This window comes from Lonchura striata, chromosome 4 (assembly GCF_046129695.1).
Source record: "Lonchura striata isolate bLonStr1 chromosome 4, bLonStr1.mat, whole genome shotgun sequence".
NCBI classification, from domain to species: Eukaryota; Metazoa; Chordata; class Aves; order Passeriformes; family Estrildidae; genus Lonchura; species Lonchura striata.
In genome coordinates this window covers 26,996,994-27,017,110 of record NC_134606.1, presented here as the reverse complement: position 1 = coordinate 27,017,110, position 20,117 = coordinate 26,996,994, and the positions used below count along the sequence as shown (strand labels likewise).

The following is a 20,117-nucleotide window of genomic DNA, read 5'->3' as shown; positions in this document are numbered from 1 at the left end:
CAGAAGGAGAAGGAAGAAAAAAGAAGGACAGTAGCCACAAAAATATGCAGTTACTTGGCACTGATATGTGTATGGCATGGATTAATAATTTTTAAAATATTTTTAATAAAACTACATAACTAGTTGCAGATTTTCTTGGTCTCTGCACATATGTGTATAAATGTCTTGCAGACAAAAAAAATTATGTACTTCTTGTGGATGCCTTAGCAGAAATGAGGGTTGAAAAGGGTGTTTAACACTGAGAGACTCCCCTAAGCTACATAGGGGTAGACACTGCACACAGGAGGACAACTGGAATGCAGGCACAGGAAACACTAACACAAGGACCTCAGGGCTAATGCCACTGTAGAAGAGGATCAGGAAGGAGAAATTATGAGAACAGACAGACAGAGACTCTGGACTTTGTGGCCATAACATCCATTACAAATCCTGCAGAGACCTCAGAATGGTCATTGAATGTGTTTCTCCCCAAAGAAGGGTGGGGCTAGTCCCTTACAGAAAACTTACCAAGCACTAACCCATCTCGAGGAAACTCCCATCTGGAGTCATAAGGCAGTTGCATTGGGTCCACATAAATGTACTCGTGGCCATCAGGGCTGATAGACTCAATGACTCTCCATCTGATCTCATACCTTGGCTTCTGCAGAGCACATTGAATGCAAAACCAAGCATTAGTCCTGGACTTGACTTTAGAGCAGAGCAAAACACAGCAGGGCTCAGCACCCAAACTGAAATACTTCTCTACATACCTGTTTCCATATGATAACCAGGACAATCAGGGAAATTATCACGATCACTAACAGCACTAAGACAGCAGCAGCCACTGTTAGCTCTGACCTCAAGGCTGTGGAGTAAAAAGATAGACCATATTTTCTTCATGAGCCATGAGGAACACCACACACAAAAGACGCCCACCTCCCCCATCATTGCAGTGCCTGTGTCCTGCAGAAGTGGCAGGAGCAGTTCCTGAGGCTAGTGACTATGAAGTCTTTCCAAGCCCAGAGCTGCTTTGTCATCATGTTTCAAAACCATATGCAGATTGTCTAGAAGAATGTCCCATAGCCAGTACTAATAAAATGAATTATGGAACTACATAATAAGCAAAAAGCAGATGCCCCATAAAGACCTGTAAAATGCCTCATCCTCAAAAAGACCGGGGTGAAAAAAATCCACTTTAATTTATTACCTACAACAATTCATATTTTTATCCATTAGGACTGAACTGGGGTAAGTTAGAGCAGGGTCAAACTGGCTGTTGTAATTGCACAGAAATACAAAGCAAACTCACTGGGAGCCACAAGCTTCAGTTCTCGAGTAACAGCACCGAGGTCATTCCTTGCCACACATCGCACAGCCAGGGTTTCCTCTACCTTCTGGAAGGTCACCTGGCTTTCCACCATATTTTTCTCATCCAAGTGGGCTTCCATATGTATATCAGAGATATTGTTAGTCAAAAGGGTCCAAGAGGTGTCATTGTTGCACCTGCAGAGAAGAATAATGGCGGAATTTATATGGATAATTAAGAGTGAACAGAACAAAAATTACCTTTCCCTGCAAATTTCTTCTGACAACAACACATTTAAGGGCCAGAAAGGCCTTTAGATTGCATCTCTGAAAAACCTGCACTTTTCTTCCTTCAAAATAAAAATAGTCCCTGAATGGAGAGACAGCTACATCTCAAACTCCCTACTCAAACCTGGACTGTGAAATCCTTGGAGTCAGCTTACTGAACAGAGAGATTTTATGAGAGAAAGCTGAATTGATGCATCATTTTGTGTCCTATAGGATGCAAAAATAAGGGCACTGACAACCTCTCTTGAAATATAAACAACATGCCTCTAAAAAGAAAGAATTATCTGAAATTTACTGGCTCTTGATGAAGAAAACATGGTACAGTAACTAATTATGTTAAGATAATTGAGGTTACAGATCATATTTCAGTTAAGAAAACACCTACTCCTCTTACTTTTTAATGTCCTTGCAAACCAGCCATTCCACATCGGGAAGTGGGGTTCCTTCTGCCAAGCATCTCACTGTCTGCCCACCTGCAGAGCCATGGTGATCATCCACGAGGGCTGAGATCAGAGCTGGAACTGGGAAGGAGTCAGGAGTTTGTTAAAATATTTGTCAGTGCCTACAGAAAAAACCAGCTTGTAATTTCAAAGCAGGACAGGTGGTGTTTGGCCAACACCTTGGCAAGAGCTACAGACACAGACTCAATATCTCCTGTAGCACAGAGTAAACTCCAGGCTAGAGCAATGAGAAGGAAGTGCTGCAGTTGTGCCACGTCTGCATGTCATGTTAAATGAGCTATCATCCTACTGTCAGCTGGAATAACTTAGCTGGGTGGATAAAGTTTCTTTTTGGCTCAAGGCCAGTGCAGAAGTGAAAGCCAGGATCAGGCTAGAAAAGCTCCAGAGACTAACACGCACTCCTCCGCTCAGCCTGGTTCGTGCCTTTCATGTATCCATACTCCAGGCAAGGCAGTGTGCAAGTGAGCTCTGGTGGGCAAGGCTCTGGGGCTGCTTACCTTGTATGAGCAATGAGAAGGTGTATCTTTTAATCTCATCTTCATTTTCAGCAACCAAAGTGTAGTATCCACTGTCTTCCTCCTTGGCCCGTATCAATTTTAAAATACTCTGAAACCTGCAAAAATACAAGTTTTTGTTTGTATTTTTAAAGTAGGCATAAATATAAATAAAAATAGTTTTGGGGCAACACTTAATCTGGGTATGTTGTGATTATAACATTGTGACATTTAGCATTTCTAGCATGCCTTTAACTAAGTAATTACTCAAGTGGTAAATAACTATCAACATACAATTGAGAAAGAAGTGGCCTTAGTTACTTCCTGCAGGAGCCTGACAAAGCCCTGATTTTACTGGAAATAACTGGAAATTATCAGTGTGGAGAAATGTGAAAGGGAGCAAAGAGGTTTCTTGCTCAGGAACCTTGAAGAGGTTGATGTTATAAAGGTAGTAAGAAGTAAATTAGGCATTGCCCTTTAGAACAGAAAACAAATAAACTATCTTTAAATGCCACTGAGGAAGAAGCAACAAACTGAGGAGTAAAGAGTGAGCAGGAGTAGTGCCCAGTTTCCTGGGGAGGAACTCAAGTCAGCATGGCAAAGTAAGGGTCAGAAGGATTTTTACCTCGTTTCCTGGACTCTTCCTGATGTAGTAACAATCTCTGTAAGATTTTCAATCAGAGTTACATTATCCTTCAACCAGTACATTTTTGGTGCTGGGTAAGCCTGCACATCAACAACAAAGTTTTTGACTTCATGCAGGTTGACAGCTTCCAGAGGGCTGAACTGAGGCTCCAGGTGAACAAAGCCTTTGTCTGTAAACAAAAAAGCCATGTGTAAACAACACTATGCAACATTTTTCAAGAATGGTGTTTTCCAATGTGTTAACAATTTTAGACATGAAAATCAGACTATACCATGAACTGTAATGGCTACTTTCTTATTTTCCTTAACCTCCTTGGTTGCATGCCGAGCGGTACATTCATAATCGCCTGTGTCTTTCACTGATGCCTCAGGAATGGTCAGGGTGTAAACCAGCTTCTGCGATGGCACTTTGATATCATCAAGTTTTATCAGACCTTTTTCTTTCTGTAGTTTGGAGAAGGAGAAAAAACCTTGCTTAAGTAACTGAGTTGAAAGCACATCACTGAGGATCTTTGATACCCCTGAAGTGAGAGCAAACATCTAAATTCTGTATGGCAGAAGACTTGTTTACTCAGATAAGGATGCCTTTTTCAGCCACAACAAAAAAGCAGTGCCAATAAAAATGCACCCTTTTGGGGGTAGACATAGAAGGTTGAGGTTGAGAACTCATATTTTGTTCATAGTAAACAAAATACCTTTGAAAATTTGGGTAAGCAACTTGACAGAGAAATTTACTCTTTATGCACTATCTTTTCCTCAGATGGAAAAGCCACTTGAGTCCCCTTTGTTCAATGTCTGTGAAGTAAGATGAATTTTTATCCCTTTCACCAGACAAAAAGTAACCCGTTAATAGATGCTATGTTCTGCCTACTCTCAAAACAAGAATAATTTATTGACAAGGAGAAAACTCCTGAGAGTAAAGGGATGGTGAAAATGACAGACCATGTTATCATGAGGGACTGGTACAAAAACATGCTGGGGCTATTTTTCAAAGGTGGCATATAACAAAGACTATACTGATGTGTAAGATGGAAAACAAGACAAAACTTGCTCAAATAATTTTCCTCTTGGACTCTTAACTTACTTAAATAAAAGGTGGGATTTGGAGTAACACCTAGGTACATTTCAATTACATCATTCCTTCAGCAACCAGACTTTTTACATGGGATACTCTGAAATTGCCTGGGACTGGCTCTAGCCAAGTTTAACTGAATAAAAGTTTTCACTGCAAAAGGATGTTAAACCAGATTGCAAAATTTCAGGGTTCTACAAAAGTTCTAAGATCTTCTTATTAGATGTTTCTCATTATTCAGTGACTGCAAGAATAATTTCAGTTTACATCTGTATAATGAAAAACACTTAAGATTATAGACTTAATTCTTCATTGTCCTTTTTTATCCCCAAGAACCAGGATTTAGAGAGCTGTTTTAGAGGTTCAGACCTTCAGCAGCAGAGCTCTACTCAGACACCCAGCAGACCTAGATCTTTCAATTTTCACATTTCTTTTTTTCCAGCAGCACAAGACCTGAGAAAGAATAGTACTTCCTCAACCATACCTTACCTTCTTCTCATGCTTTACTGTGTTACTAACAGCAAATTTACCTTTTGGGACTGACTTTGTTTTATGGTAACCTAAAATTAAAAGAACTTACTTGGTTTTCTCTCCTGAGCAGTCCTCATTCAGATAAAAAAAGAATATTTTACAACCTCACTTGCTTACCTAATAAATAACTACAAACATTGTAGGGAAAAAAAAAGAAAGAGAGATATTTACCACTTTCCCAGGATAATTCCACTGTAAATTAACCACCTCATTGTCAAAGACCACACAAGTTACTACGATGGTCTCGCCTGTTTTGTAGACAGTTTTAAGAGCTTCAATTTCAACAGGCAGCTGTGAAGTAGCTAGGAGAAGAGAGAGAGAGATCTCATTACAATTTTCACATTATGCAGTTTCAGAGGAAGATTTCAATTTCAATTCCTTTACCGAGGAATCACCTTGAAAATTCATTAAAAATACTGCTGATCTATACTAACATAAACAATTTGTATTTGAAGCATGAACTGCACAAGCAGTTCAATCCCACAAAGAAATGATCCACAAATAAAATTTCAATTAGAGGTTCCTATCTCAAATCCCCCTGTAAAAAGGCATTGGGTATAAAAGCAATTTCCCATTTTGCTAATCAGTGACTGTCTTTGAGAATTCCTTGATGGGCAGGAAAAATGTTTTCAAAACAATTAAATCGTGTTTTTCAGGCTACCCAGAATTCTATGGTTGAAAACCACTGGGAAACACCAGCCTTTTAAGTTGTGTTTCAGCAAATAGATTGAAAATACATGGACTACAGACATTTTTCATGCAATAATTTTGGAGGGAAGATAAAATTAGGGACACCTTATTCTCATCAAAATTGTAAGTAAACTTGCAACAAGTAACTGGCAGTACTGCCAGAGGAGCAAGGAGCTCATCATTGGAGAAATATCTGATATAACCCAGTGATGCTGGTGCTCTTACAGTGTGAAGAAAGAACATAAGCATTTTTTATTTTTTAAAAAATGAATAGAAATAAATACCTCTTATGATATAGATGAGGAACTCATCAGACTTGAACTCCACGCCTTTAACCATTGTTTTGCACATGTATGAGCCCGCAGGAAAATTCCCTATGAAGCCTTGTTTGGTGTCATATAAAGCATGCACAGGCTTGTCTAAATTGTTAACTAAAGTCACTTGAGCATCTGGGTCACTTATCCGACAAGGGATAACTGCAGGATCACCTTCTTCTACTAGGATGAACTGGTCTTCTGGTATAGAAGGAACAAAAGGCATGTCTGGGTCTGTAAAAAAACAAGAAGCAATCTTACACTGTCTTGTTTGCAGCAAGTCCATGCACAAGAATTGCATATCAGTGACCACTTATAGGTCATAAGTGAAACTTGCACACTTCATTCTCCCAGTGTTTCAGATATTGCAGGTAAAGTTTGCTAATGTCATGTGGTATCTCATTTTAGCTACTTGATGTGACATGTAATGAAACATTTCTCTTAAGGAAAAACAAGAAACAATCTTACACTGTCTTGTTTGCAGCAAGTCCATGCACAAGAATTGCATATCAGTGACCACTTATAGGTCATAAGTGAAACTTGCACACTTCATTCTCCCAGTGTTTCAGATATTGCAGGTAAAGTTTGCTAATGTCATGTGGTATCTCATTTTAGCTACTTGATGTGACATGTAATGAAACATTTCTCTTAAGGACAAAACAGGAAAGGGCTTAGGTTCCTTTGTGACAATTCAGGATGCAAAATGAAAAAGATAAAAGATCCTCCCCCCAAAATGTTAAGTGTTGTTATTCACAACTCACATGATTTTAAGTTAGATGTTTTTCGCCTTTTTTATTAGTAGCTATCTCCTAACCAGTATATAAGAAGGCAGTAAAATAAAAAAAAAAAATTAAAACTCCACTTTCCAAGTAGGAAAAAAAAAAAAAGATTAGAAGTCAGTCTCATGTTGTTTGTGTTGAACACCACTAAAGCCACATTTCATCAAAAATAGCTCAAGGTACTTATCTTCATGTATTTCTAACATGTCCAACATTACAGTTATGAGACATAGTTAATTATGGTCACAGAATGTGGTTTTCAAAATACAGTATTCAACTAGGAAAAAAAGCAAACAAGGTCCTGGTAGTTTTATTTCTTTTAAAGTCAACAAAATACATGCCAACTTCCCTATCCAGCCAATCCAAAGTCTGAGTTTAAAATATAATTGCATAACATTATGCATAAAAAGCATAGCCCTCAAATCGTCTCTGTTTGGCCATTCAGAATAAACAAATAATCCCTGCTAGCCTGAAGCTTCTGTGCACAGCTTTATAATGAAATTTAATAGATAGCAATCCAAATCCCTCCAACAATAGACTTTCTGCTGCACTGGCAGGCTCTTTGTAGCAATATTCCAAGCACAGCACTCCATCTCAAAAATGCTGCCAACTCCATGTATTCATTTTCCCACTGTAATTTAAAACAGAAACAAGATTCACCTAGTTTGGTTTTCTATGTGCTGTTAGTGAAAATAGGATATTGTGTGAAGTCCCAGCGTAATCCTCTCTGGCTAAAGTGGGTTGCTGCCACCCATTGCCCTCCTAATTCATTGCAGGAAAAACAACTGTAAAGACAAAGTTTATAGTGGAAACAGAAACATTCTCTATAATTTGGAGAAAAGGATATGTTTCTGCATTTATGACATCTTGATGGTTAGCAAGTGGAAAAAATTACAGGGAGTCTCTGCCCTGCAAATCTGGTAGGCTGATGTCTAGAGGCTTTTGAAAACCAACCAAAGAGTCCTCTTGAGGAAATATTCCAACTTTTGCCTTTATACTCCTCCACTGGGTGAGTTGCAAAACTGATTAACATAAACAACATCTTCTGGTAATTTGGTTAGAGTTGCTTGGATATTGAGATATATGTGCCAAAGCTGGCAGTATCCAGCTCTGCTGAAACATCTTGCTTCAAGAACGAATGCAAACACTTTACATTTGTTGTGGCAAATGGAGAGAAAGTCTTGGAAGAATCACTGTCCTTGAATTACACACTGTCAACAGCAAAAACTTAATGCCAGAGCAAAGTAGCCTGTAAAACAAGTCCTGTTGCTCCCTCCTGGCTTTTTGCCCTTCCAGAATCTTCCTTGCCATTGCAGATATCACTCCTTCAGAACATGCTGCAATTCTGGAGGATGATTTGCAATCTCTTCTCTTCTCTTTTGTTCCCTGTTCAATATGTTTACTGCAAATCCAGTGGCTTGATCTCTTCTGGCCCTGCAGTTAGTTGTGACCCTCACCCCCTGAAGCCCAGCCAATGCTGAGAAAACATCCAGACAGGGCTTTACAAAAGCAGTCAGTCATGGCTCAGCCTTTCGTGCCTATCTCGACTATGACAATAAAGATTTTCATCCAATAGAGATTGTGGAAAGCCTTTAAGCAGGTTTCTAGTCAGAACAAAGGGGTGGGAGGGCAAAGCTGGAAATAGGCACTTCCAAAAAGAAGGGATGCCATTTCTTCTGAGTCCGGTAGTTTTCCACCACTAAAGAGAAATGCAACACAGGACCTGGGAAGTCTGTGTTTGCCTTGAAAATTACAGGGCACTGCACAGTAGCACCATGTATTTAATCTTGTGTCAGACTGACCAGCAAGAACACTTCTTTCCCCTCCTTGTGACAGTCACCTCCAAGACATCTCCATTGCTTGACACTTCCCAAGCCCTCTCCTCACACAGGTTTTTTCCAATTCCCAGTTAAAGCCTAATTCAGGTTAAAAACAGGATATGGCCTTCTTCATCTGACAGCAGCTTTAGTATCTTGCACAGCATTGGTTTTGTCAGTACACATCCCAAGATATCCACCCAAGTGCCCCCTGAAAAGTCTGGAATTTCTGTTAATCTCCACCTGGGAACCAGGCAAACCTGAAGGCTTGACATACTCCCAGCGATGAGCTGACCTGGCCCCCAAGGTCTGCTCTGCAGCCCCCTGCTAGTCACAAGACCTCAGCTCTAAAGCTCTGTGTTCATCACTCTTCTTGAGAACTCAAACTCTTATCAAAAAGTGAAAACCAATAGAAAGAAAGAATAACATATCCATAGATTTACAGGGGCTGGTCTTGATTTACACATGATTTAACCCTGGGGTTATTGTAAATGACAGTAAATTGCCATCAGCAACACACCTCTTCTGAACATCCATGGTTCTCCTCTCCCACCCAAAGCTCCAGGTACAGCTGTGGCATCCCCAACTTACCAGGCACATAGATGTAGATGTCCTTCCCTTCCACCTCCCCATCCTCCACTTGTGTGTGGTTATAGTAGCAAACATACAAGCCCGTATGGGCAGCCGAGGCATTTCCTACTTCGAGCACTGTCACAAAGAAGCCACTGTTGTTCTCTTCGTGTCTAATGTCTATCCTGTGGTTTCCCTCGGTCACTGGGTACTGCCAGCTCACTTCGCTGTCTCCAGAGCATTTGAGTGTGAAATTGGAATACAGCTGTACCACCATTTCATTCCTATTGGGAACAATAGTTGGCAGAGGAAGCTGGCAAAATGTTAGGAATGGTCCTGCAAAAAGACACAAATAAATAGCATGTCAATACACAAAACAGCCTCAGCACAGGGGTGTGAAAGGAAGCAGAAAGGGTCCAGAGCAGCTTTCTTTTCTGACTATTTCAGACCTGTGGATGTCCCAGGAAATTTGCCCTTGTTAAAAACCAAAGCTTTGCCTGAGGAATAACAAATGGATTTCCTTTGAAATGTTAAGTGTTTGCCTGCTGACTTGTATTTGTCAAATCAAGAGGTGAAAGACAGACAGAGGTGAAGTTAGAGATAACTTCCAATCCACACCACAGCTTTCCAGCCCCAAATTTGTACACATTTCTACTCCAGACCAGTGAATTCCACACCCTGGCTGCTGGGTCACAGGTACACCTTACAGCTATGGTCAGGAAACCAGCAGTCCTGTCAGCTTTCAAGCAAGCTCACAGCTGAAATTTGGAAACCGCTTCCCAAGACTAAAACCTGCACTTTACATCTGACTTTGGCTTCTGCAAAGGGCCAAAGCAGGAGCTTTTACATCACATCTACCTCTAGCCAAAATGTACAGAAGGCTTGTAGCCAAATAAAACTGCAATTCACTGAACTACATGTTGTAGACTGAATGCTTTGCAGATGCAATCTCCAGTTACAGGCTCAGATTTGCAAGTCTAGGTAATTTGCAGGTGGGTTGGTGCAGGTCCAACTCTCAGAAGGAAAATTAGAGGATCCAAACTCTACAAAATGAGGAACTCACCAAGGAAACATGTTTGTGGTTTCAGTCTACTAAATGACCTGTACCATAAACAAGCACCTAGGCCCACCGAGTGAAATTGGCACTCTCTGCAATAAACCGGCACCAGGAATCCAGACTCTTTGAAACCCTTTTCCACTCCTGCCCAGCGTTACCTTGCTCTAGAGGCCCTTTCTATATTTGGCACCCTGTGGCAAAGCCTGCCCTGCCCTCCCATGACCATTAGTCCAGCAAGGCTGGGCGGCTGGGCGGCAGCCCCGGGAGCGCGGTGCGGTGGGAGGACGCGGGGAGCCCACACAGGCAGCCTGGCCGGAGAATGCCCGGCGGGGCAGGTGGGCAGCTCACCCTCCCTGCACACTCTGACAAGTGGTGGGAGGCTATAGCAGCACAGGAGAGACAAAGTGGCCACTACGGGCCAGTGAAAGTACTGCCTTCTCAGGAGGTCTTTCATGGCCTACCAGGGGGAAAAGCAGAAAAACCAGGTCTGTGACCAGCAGGCAACCATGTGGCATTTGTTATTGTGGGCAGAATGAAAGCGAGTTTAAATACCTACTTATAAAGAATTTGGGGTGGGGAAGCTTAGAGGGTTGAGGAACATTACCTGTGAGGAAACATCCCAGGATCAGGAATGTCTGTGGGTAAGTACCCATAGCTGCCAACAACTGAAACAGAAAGGAGAAGGCAAGAGAGAGAGTTAATGGCCTGACAGCTGTATAAGACTCAGCAGAACCCCTCTTCTGTAGCACCTGAGTGCAGCTTCCCATCACTACACACAGTGCTGCAAAGAGAAGTGGTCCAGGGACCCCAGTTCACAGCCACAGCCCAGTGAGACTCATGCCACCTACTGCCACAAGGTGCATGTGGCCACAAACTGAGCACAGGCAGATGAGACACCGTGACCCTCCTCTCCACTGGCAGAGTAAGGAACCAAGTCCTGGTGCATCCCCTTTCCAAGAGCCTGCAGGCAGCTCAGTTCCCACTGTAGCCTCTGGGACCGAGCCCGCAGAAACAGGCAGCACACTCACAAGCATCAATGAAGATGTAACATCTTCATGCAGTAAGTTCTGACCTTTCAGCTCCAAGAAGTTTTTATGGGAGAAAAAGTACATTTTAAAGCCGCTCTTATTACAAATAGTACAACCCTGAGTGATATTTTTGTTTTGCCATTGTACAGATGTGTATATATAGCTTACAGAATACAATGTAATACAATAGTTCTTATTGCTTATTTAGCAAGAATTCCCTTGATCGAGAGACACGCTATTTAAAACACATGCTGAAATTTTCTAATTAAATAAATCCATTGCAGACTGTAGGCCAGCAGTGCCATTCATAGAGAATCTATTCTCCCCAACAGTGCAGAGAGTCATAGATCACATGCAATTATTTCAGCTTTCAAACATATAATCCTAAAGCATCTGTCTTATAGAGACAACAATAGCAATCAACATCTATGTAATTTTTGTGCCATATAATGACATTTCTACATAAAACCCTCAAGCAGCATGCTAGGTAATTTCTAAAGGAGAAGATCCTGCAATCCCTGCTCCCATTGAAACCAACAGATGTTTTGTTGGTGACTTCTAATAACAACTGAATTTGGCCCAAATCCAATATAGATTAAAAAATTAAAAAAAAAAAAACCAACACTGCACAGAAGAGCCCCTAATTTGAAACACCAACCAAAGAGTAAAATAAAGGATTATGTGCCAAGACAGGGACTATTTTACAAAGGTTCTGGAGAGTTTCTATTCATCCTCTGGTATTCAGTTCCTGATGCTGAGATATGAAAGCACGTAGGTGCATCTAGTTATTACAACTGTGGCAGTGCCATATGGAAACTTAATGCTTACAACATGCCAAGGAGTGTTTCTGATCTTGTCCTGCTTTTCCCCTGCAATGGGTGGAGCAGACAGCACCCCTTTGCAGAGCAAAAGAATTTTATATTCAAATATAAAGGTCTCAGAAGAAGGATTAAAAGACTACTTGCCTCAAAAATATGTACAAACACCTTCAGAAATTCAGCTAACAATGTTCCAGCAGAGACAAGACATCTTGCCTGCTTCTTCCATTAGCAATAATTGCCATGTGTTTATGTATCTGTCTCCCATCAATAACAGACTCTTGGATATCAAATAGTTCCCTCACTTTCAGCCTCTTTACTTATTCTTATCACATTTATACTCTGCATTTTTTTCTATTAAAGTAACCCTTTGTAACTCTTTAAAGATTTACCATGGCCTGCTTTATTGATCTGACTCCTAATCTCCCAAGATCCACAAAACAATGTTACCCCACTTCTGCCAAGTTCCCTCCCTTTTCTGACTGAAAAGGCAACTCTCTCCCCATCTTGTGTTGTTTTGCCAGACTATTCAGTGCAAGTGATGCAGCAGAGGAGGACAGAAAACAAAGCTAGTTCATCTCTCGCACAGCAGAACCTCTGCTGAAGTGGACTTGTTGCAGAGCTGTGTGTGTTAAGTGAGGACTGAAGCCCAGTGATGTAAATACAGGTGATGGCATTTCCAAAGTGCTACTTTGAACTTGCTGTCTTGGTTGACACTGAAATCAACAATCAACGGGTGTCTCAATGCAGCACTGCAGTTTAAAAACAGAAGGACTTAACTAAATTTGCTTTCTCCATCTGGCTCTTCTTTCGCAACCCAGAGCTTTGATCTTTCCTCAATGACCCGTTAATCTCAAAAAGACCCAGAGCAACACTTCTTCACCATGAAAGACAGAATAATGTACTAAGGATTCACCACCACTCCTATTCAAAACCTATTTGAACTCACTTACATCACGCATCTGATTTAAGGATGCTGGTGCCATCCCCAGCATATCCTCACACATCCATGCTGGACTCAAGGTTTAACACAGGCACTATTTCACACTTATGGGCAGGAGACTTTACTCATTCCCACAACATCAAGCAGCTACACCCATCCTGGTTTTCTTTATTTACAATCACATACACCTTTGTATGCACCTTTTTAGCTCCTTTACCTTCCTTATGGCAAACCAGTTGTCTTTGTCCCCAGCTAGCCAAATCTCAACCCTGGATTAATACATCTGGTTCAGTTCCTAACACTGGTCTATCAATCCATAACTTGGTGTAGCCTTGCTGAAGTCCAGTATTTTATTATTTATTTTATTATTTATTCCAGTTTATACTGAAACCCAGTATTAACATTATACATACAATGTGAGTTTAAGCAAACTTTGTTTTCTTGCTTACATAGGACATTGCTAGCCAAAACATAAACATGACTGCGTCTAGTAAAAGAAAGGTAATGCACTGGCAGATTTGCCAAATTCTTTGCAAGGGTTTGCCCCGGATTGGACAGCCATTGAATTTACATACGTTTTGAAACGTTCTGACTGAAATCCTGGTATCTCTCTTGTGGACTTCTGTGGTTAATTTCTTTTTTTTAATCAAAAAACTAATTCTGAAGAACTATTATCAGTCAGGAGTCAATTTTCCAAACACTAACTGCCAAGCACTGTCTTCCTATAAAGAAAGGTTTCATTCACTGTGCCACAAAAGACAAGGTAAAATCAATGTTCAGAACCTCAACAGAAATACACTTTTAGAAAATTACAATATTCCTAGGTGAGTGCTCTACATGACCTAAAGAGAAAGCGCGGAGGGGGACCGAGAAGAGCCAAGGGTGCATGCTATTTTCATACTGCTATGAATCAACCGAAGACTTCTTTCAAGACAGAAAACCAGCCCGTCTCCCGAACGCTGGAGACCGCTGGGCTGGTTTCCTGCCACCGCCCCGTCACTGACGTTCGCACCGGCGGCCACAGGATGGCAATGTTGATCCGCATTAGCGAGACGCGTTTCTGGTCCGGCCAAAGGCAGCGCTAGTCTCCAACGCAGCAACCTCAACTGGGTCTGCCGGATCAACTTAAAATTCAAAATTCCTACATTTTTTATTCCGTGTGATTAAAACCAAAACAAAATAAAAACAACAAAACAAAAACCCAACAACAACAAACAAAAACAAACAAACAAAAAACCAAAAGCCCAAACAAACAAGCAAACAAAAAAAGCCCAAACCCCAACAACACACCAACCCTAGTCCCATTTTCTCTGTATTTACATAAGTGATAGGGGAGTATTTGGATTGTAAATCTTGGCACGTAATGATATGATTATCCTTGTTATGAGAGGGCTGGGTAATTTCAGTCGTGATTTTGTCAGAGTGGCAGTCTGTCCTTCTGGGAAAGCTGATCTTTTCCAGGAAGAGCCATGGCCAGCCCAAGAAAAGACATTTCTTTCTTGTGGTATATGTCACCAGCTGAATGTAAATGTTCAGACAGGACATCCTGCAACGTTTCTTGGTCCTCAGTTCCCAAACTGCAAACTCAACTCTCCACAAGAGCAGCGCTGCCCTGCAGCGCTAACATGTGGGTCTGATGGTTTTGCTGGGGAAAGGTTCAAAGCTTTCCATGAAAAAGACTGGCATAAATATTCTCCCAAAATGAGGCTTGTTCCATGACCCTTCACAAATATTTTAATCCAGCATAGCCTGTACATAGAAAAAAAACCCAAGGCATAGCCATGCATCAAGGGTAGCCCAGTGTTGATCTCCTACTTTGTGCTCTGCAGGATACTGAGGCTTCTTCCCAGCAAGCCTTCTAGTCAGTCCCAATTCTTCAGCCTAACCCTCCAGGACAAAGTCCCTCAGTCTAGGAGCTAAAGGTGGTGGGGGAGTTGGAAAGCCCAAATTTTCCCACTTGATCCAAGGAGGGTTTTACAGATTGTCCCAAAAAACAGGGAAGGGAAAAAAACCAACCAACCAAACAAACAAACAAACAAAGAGGAAAAAAAAAAAACAAAACAAAAAAACCGAGGCCAGCTGACACTTCCAAGTAATACATCTTCCTTAGGTTCTCAGAATCAAATCAAAGAACACCTCAGATCCAAACTCAAGTGCTGAGAAGCATTGTGCAGAAAAAATATCCATCTCTGTTGACCACAAGAACTAGGAAGCCTAGCTATTGCAAACTTTTCCCTTGGGTACCCATGCGAAGCTTTATAGGCTCGAAAGAGATGAGTCAAGCAGGAGAGCAAGGCATAAGGGAGAGAAAGGATCATTTGCTTTCTTGTCTGTGTTTTTTTTTTTTAAATTGTCAGCAATTTTTACCAGCACTAGGAAAAAACACCTCTCAGAAGTCATTCCTTTGTCTTTAAGTCTTCAAAAGTAAAAAAGAAAATATCTTCTGCTAAAAAAATTTTAGAGTTCACATACAAAAGTAGGTACCATTGTAGTAATGATGAAATACAGAAGCAAGCAGGGCAAGGATTACATAAAGTTATTCATTTCAGCCTCATTTTTAGCTGGAAATAATCTGTGAGGTCTGGGCTATGCAAGACTTTCTGTCTATGTATACTTTACTTCAATCCTAGCCCAATGTTGTAGTAGAGAAGAGAGGTATTTTATTAAAATATTTATTACTTCCTGCTTTCTTGAAACCTAATACCTATATATTACCCTCAGAGCCACATGAAGATTTCCCATACATCAACAAACTAGTAACAGCAAAGATGGCCCAGTACCCGATGGCAGCTGGACTGGCACACCTCCTGCTCTTCAGTGCCTGAAGAGGAGTACCAGAACAAGGGATCTCATTTAAAAGCAGCAGGAGAGTGCCTGCAGGCTGGGAAAGCTGGTTTGCTTCTGGACTCCTAAATCCCAGTGTTTTGTGAGGTCTCATTTTTCTGCAAACTTTTTTTTCCCCAAGCTTTGAGGTTGGTTAAACCGCTGTTTAGCTGAGGGCCTTTCTAAAATACTCATTGTTAACTAGAAGCAAAACCCGAAGTCTCTTGCTGGGAGAGCTTTCCCTAGTGTTTCTACATGCAGAGTTAAAAGTCGAATCTCCACAGTTCCGATTTTGATGAGACGACGACAGAGAAATCTTTGATGCCCGTCTCCTTGCTTTGATCCTGTGTCTTGTCCCATCTAAGGACACAGAGCTTAGTCAGCTGAGCTGGGGCTCCAGCTGGGCTCTACATCGGCCCTGGGAGATGCCGAGAGCCTAACAAGCCATCCTGCTTCCCCCGGTGCGTCCCGTCTGGGAACCAGGGGCCGCCTGCAGCCAGTCGGGACTGGGGTGTGGATGGTGGAGGGAAGTTCCGTTCACACCCTGCAGCCACCATCAGGCTGTAGCCGCTCGACAGACCCTGCCGGCCCGCGGGGAGCCCGGGCGGCAGCCCCCGGGGAGCGGGACAGCGGCGCTGTCGCGGCTCCCCCTCGGTCCGCCCACCCTCGGCGCAGCCCGACGGCTGGAGCCGCTGCAGATCAAAGGCTGCCCGGGACACCGAGCAAACCTAGCAGAGATGGCAGCTCCCAGCCACTTCACTGTTTGTCTGGGAAACAATAGGAAAGCCTTTGCCAAGCTGGAGAGACGAAGTTTTTTTTTTTTTTTCTTCCTAATGCGGGGTAGCCGGGAAAAAGAAAAAGCGGGATAGGGGAAACGGGGGTGAGCAGAGCACAGACGTGTTTCCCTACGGAGCTGGCGCTACGACCCGACGCTTCTTCTTCAGCCCTCTCCGTCAGGCGAAGCACGAAGCCCCAGGGCGAGGGGTCTGGAGAGGGGCGGGAGTCTCGGCGGGGGACAGAAGTTGTGCCCCGCCTGGGAGCTGTGGGACCAGGAGGGAGCGATGCGCCCGCAGCCGCGGGAACGGGTTCGCAGGTTCCCATAAGGGCCGAGGCGATGCGCTGCCTTCTCCGGGAGTGCAGACTTAGGCCCCGCAGGAGCGCTAGGGAGCTCGAACATCGGCAAGGGACGCGCCGAAAATACCGTCGAGGGGCGCTGGGAGCGTGCCCCCGGCACTGATGGGGGCCAGGGCATCGCTCCCGCCTCTGGTCCGCAGCCGCCTTCCCGACGGGGTGCGGACGAGCCCCGGGGGCTGGCGGCCGTGCCCTGGGACTGCTGCTGCCTTGCTAGATTTGTCGCTGCTGCTGCAGAAAAAGCCGTCCAAGTCCTGTTCTCTGGAACGGTTCCTGAGCTATGGGATCCGCGTCCAAAAATGTTGAGCAATGCCGTGGACAGCCAAAAAGCCATTTCCTACTTGCTCCTAGGACTTTTCCAGGGGACTCCAGCTTGGCAGAGGCTGGCAAGTTTGCAGCTCTGCGCTTGACAAAATCCAGAAGGTGGCCGCGAAGACTTTGCCCTTCCCGGGGTAGGAGGCAGTGGGGTCCAGCAGTCCGGCAGGGCATACGGCAGGGCTGGCACTCCCGTTGAGAGAGAAGCTGCAGGCTGGAAAGGCTCCAGGTACCAGCCCTGTCTAAATTCAGCATCCTCCCTTTCACCGAGACACTTTTTAAAAAAAAGACGGGGCGCGCAGGGATGGAGATCGGGTCGCCTTTCGGGGGTTGTATGCGTGCCTCCGCTCGGGATCTCGGGCATTTTAGGCTACCGGGCCAGGGGGAGCGAGGTGAGAAAGGGGATCTAAAGGAGGGAAGGTGATGAAAAACAAAGGGTGGGGGAAGGGACGGGAGAGCAGCGGGGTGAAGGAAGCGAGGGATGCGAGAAGAGAGGGAACCGCTTACTTGGTCGGTGCGCGTCCCCGCTTTCCCCCCTGGGGCGGGCACCGCCGCTGCCCGCGGAGCCCCGGCGGGTCGCTCCCGCCCCCGTGGCAGGAATGCGGCGCGGTGGCTGCCGCCGTCCCAATGTGTTTGTCATTAGCGCTGCCCGCGCTGCTCGCCGCCGCACCCCGACGGCCGGCGCGGCGCAGCGCTGCACCCCACTCCCCTCCGCGGGGTCGCCAGCGCCCACCGCCTGCGCCCCGCGGAAAGAAGACCTCCGCTCGGCTCGGAGCATCGGGGGAAAATAAAAAAAAAAAAAAAAAATTAAAAAAAAAACACGAAGAAAACCCCCAATAAATAAATAAAGAAAAACGGGAAAAAATAAACGAGGAGAAAACCGCGGGAGAAAAGGTGTAAAAAACGAAAAAGGTGGGGAAAATGCCCCGCACCTCTTACCTTCTCCTTTACAATCCGCAGCCCCAATCCTGCAGATTGTAAAACATCCAAAATATGTCCACGTCTTTTGTGACTTTCCCTGCTCAGCCGCGCTCTTTCCCTCCCGCTCGCCCTCCCTCCCGATCCGACTGTAATGGTCTCACAAACCGCGTCCCGTAATTGATTCAATGTTATAGACCATCCTTCCAAAACTAATCATTTGCTTTAAGTAAATAGCTGTCAGGAAATGAAGCCCCCCTCAGGCCCCTTCAGAATAAGAGCGTGCTGGCTCGCCCGGCGCCCCCAGCCCCGCGGCCGGAGGCGGGCGCGCCGGAGGGAGGCTCTTACGCAGGCAGGGGGGCCGTCCCTGCCTCCAGATTTCAGCAGCCTTGCAGGGGAGGGGGAGGTTGGCCATATGGCAGGGGCGAGGGGGAGGAAAGGGGGAAGCGGGGAGTTTTGCACTGCAGGGGGAGAAAATGAAAAAAAAAAAAAAAAAAAAAAAAAAAAGAAGAAGAAAAAAAATTACCCAAAAAACTTTCATGAAAACTCAAGAGTGCTCCCAAATTTCATGAATGAGTCTTCCCTCCTCAGACCCTCCAGGACGGTGGCTCGGGCGCCGCGCTCGATGTCCACGCTTACCGTGTGAGTTTATGGATGGGGAGTTTGATTTGGAAACGAATTCGCGGCTTCCTCGTGTCCTTTGTACACCGCTGCGCTCGGGTTTGGGCTAGAAAGCTGCACGGACGGCCGTGAGCCAGCCAGGACCAGAAGGCGCAGAGAGACAGGGGGAGAGACGAATCGCTAACATTTATGAATGAAAGACACAACGAAAGGTAACCTTCGCCAAGAGCCAGCCTCCCCAAAGCCCGCAGCTCCGACGGGACCGAGAACACTCTTCTCTTCGTCTCTGCCTTCGCTTTGCCCAGCTCAAACAGACCCCAGTAATAACCAAACCAGGGACACGACAAGAGCCGGAGGTGCCGGCAGAGGCGCGGGCAGCGCACGTCCGAGCCCGTCCTGTTTGAACACGCTCCAGACGGAGCTTTGATCCCCGCCGGGGAACCAGCACTGGGTATCTCTGCTCTGCTGGCCGTCGCTATCACTGGCGATAAGGGGTGGCCGAGGGAGCTGCCGGGGAGCTGCCCTCGCCGCCCTTTTGCTGCAGGCTTCGTGCGGAGCGAGGCGAGCGGGGCCAGCGGGGCGCGGCGATGCGGCGGCCGCGGGAGAGGGGGCAGTGCAGCCCCAGGAACGGAACGGCGAGGATGGAGCCGGTCCCTGCTCGCCGCCTGCCTTCTGGGGAGGGCACCAGCCCCACAGCTGTGTGCCGCGGCTTCTCCCCTTTCCTTCCTTCCCCAGTCCAGCACAACCACCACCCACACCTCTTTCTCCCATTTAGTATTAAACAAAAATTTCGTCTCGAAGTCAAGAGCCAGGACCCCGTGGTTTTTTTCTTTCCTAAGCGAGGGAGAGTTCAGCCTCTGAAACGAAGATGCCCTAAAGAGAATAGAGGCAGAAACGAGAACCAACTCCCAAGGATGCGCGCTCAGGGCTGAGGTACCCCTGTCTGGGCTCTCAAGGTTCCCGGCGGCGCTCCCGGCCCTTTGCACGCCCTCCACTAGTGCATCCTCGGCTCGGGTGAGTGCACAACCCCGCTATTGCTTCCACATGTTCCTCCAGGAAATCATCGGAGTCAGATCTATGAGCAGACCCTGGTCGGAATGCTAACAGGATACCGTAAAGCTTGTGAATAAACAACAGGCTCGCAGTGAGTCAAAAAGGCATGGAGGAAAGGAAAAAAAAAAAAAAAAAAAAAAGGCCAAACCAAACAAACAAACAACACAGGAGAAAAAAAACCCACACCGTACCCTGGAATTCTCCATCTGAGAGTGCGAGAGCACCCAGCATCCTGAACCCCTTAATTTGTAGGGGGAAATGCTTTATCATTACTTGGATCAGAGCTGCGGGCTCTCGCAAATTTAAACCCCTCAAAGATGAGCATCAACTGCCTATGCGCCGGGGCGATCCTGCAGGGCTCGGGCCGCGATGTTACCGGCGTGAGTGTATCTGGTTCAACACGCGGGGTGATTCCTGGCGAAATACCATCAGGATGGGATGTAATGCGAGAATTACTCTTTCGAA

The 20,117-nt window shown here is 44.9% G+C and overlaps 1 protein-coding gene across 2 annotated transcripts in view; it reads right to left on the bottom strand.

Annotated features, from left to right (window-relative positions):
* The window catches only part of PDGFRA (platelet derived growth factor receptor alpha), a 36,379-nt gene extending 16,506 nt beyond the window's left edge, over positions 1-19,873 (bottom strand). The window contains exons 1-12 of one of the 2 annotated variants that reach the window (XM_021529019.2): positions 19,844-19,873; positions 10,607-10,667; positions 8,967-9,281; positions 5,750-6,013; positions 4,947-5,077; positions 3,445-3,616; positions 3,153-3,342; positions 2,531-2,646; positions 1,967-2,093; positions 1,289-1,482; positions 750-844; positions 508-640 (exon numbers count right to left, since the gene is read on the bottom strand). In XM_021529019.2, coding sequence (XP_021384694.1) covers positions 508-640; positions 750-844; positions 1,289-1,482; positions 1,967-2,093; positions 2,531-2,646; positions 3,153-3,342; positions 3,445-3,616; positions 4,947-5,077; positions 5,750-6,013; positions 8,967-9,281; positions 10,607-10,667; positions 19,844-19,858 — 1,813 coding nt within the window. In that variant the 5' untranslated portion in view covers positions 19,859-19,873. Of the gene's footprint in view, positions 1-507; positions 641-749; positions 845-1,288; positions 1,483-1,966; positions 2,094-2,530; positions 2,647-3,152; positions 3,343-3,444; positions 3,617-4,946; positions 5,078-5,749; positions 6,014-8,966; positions 9,282-10,606; positions 10,668-17,999; positions 18,222-19,843 lie in introns of those variants that run through there. The other variant, XM_021529108.3, reaches the window with a different exon arrangement.
* Between the last annotated feature and the right edge of the window lie 244 nt (positions 19,874-20,117).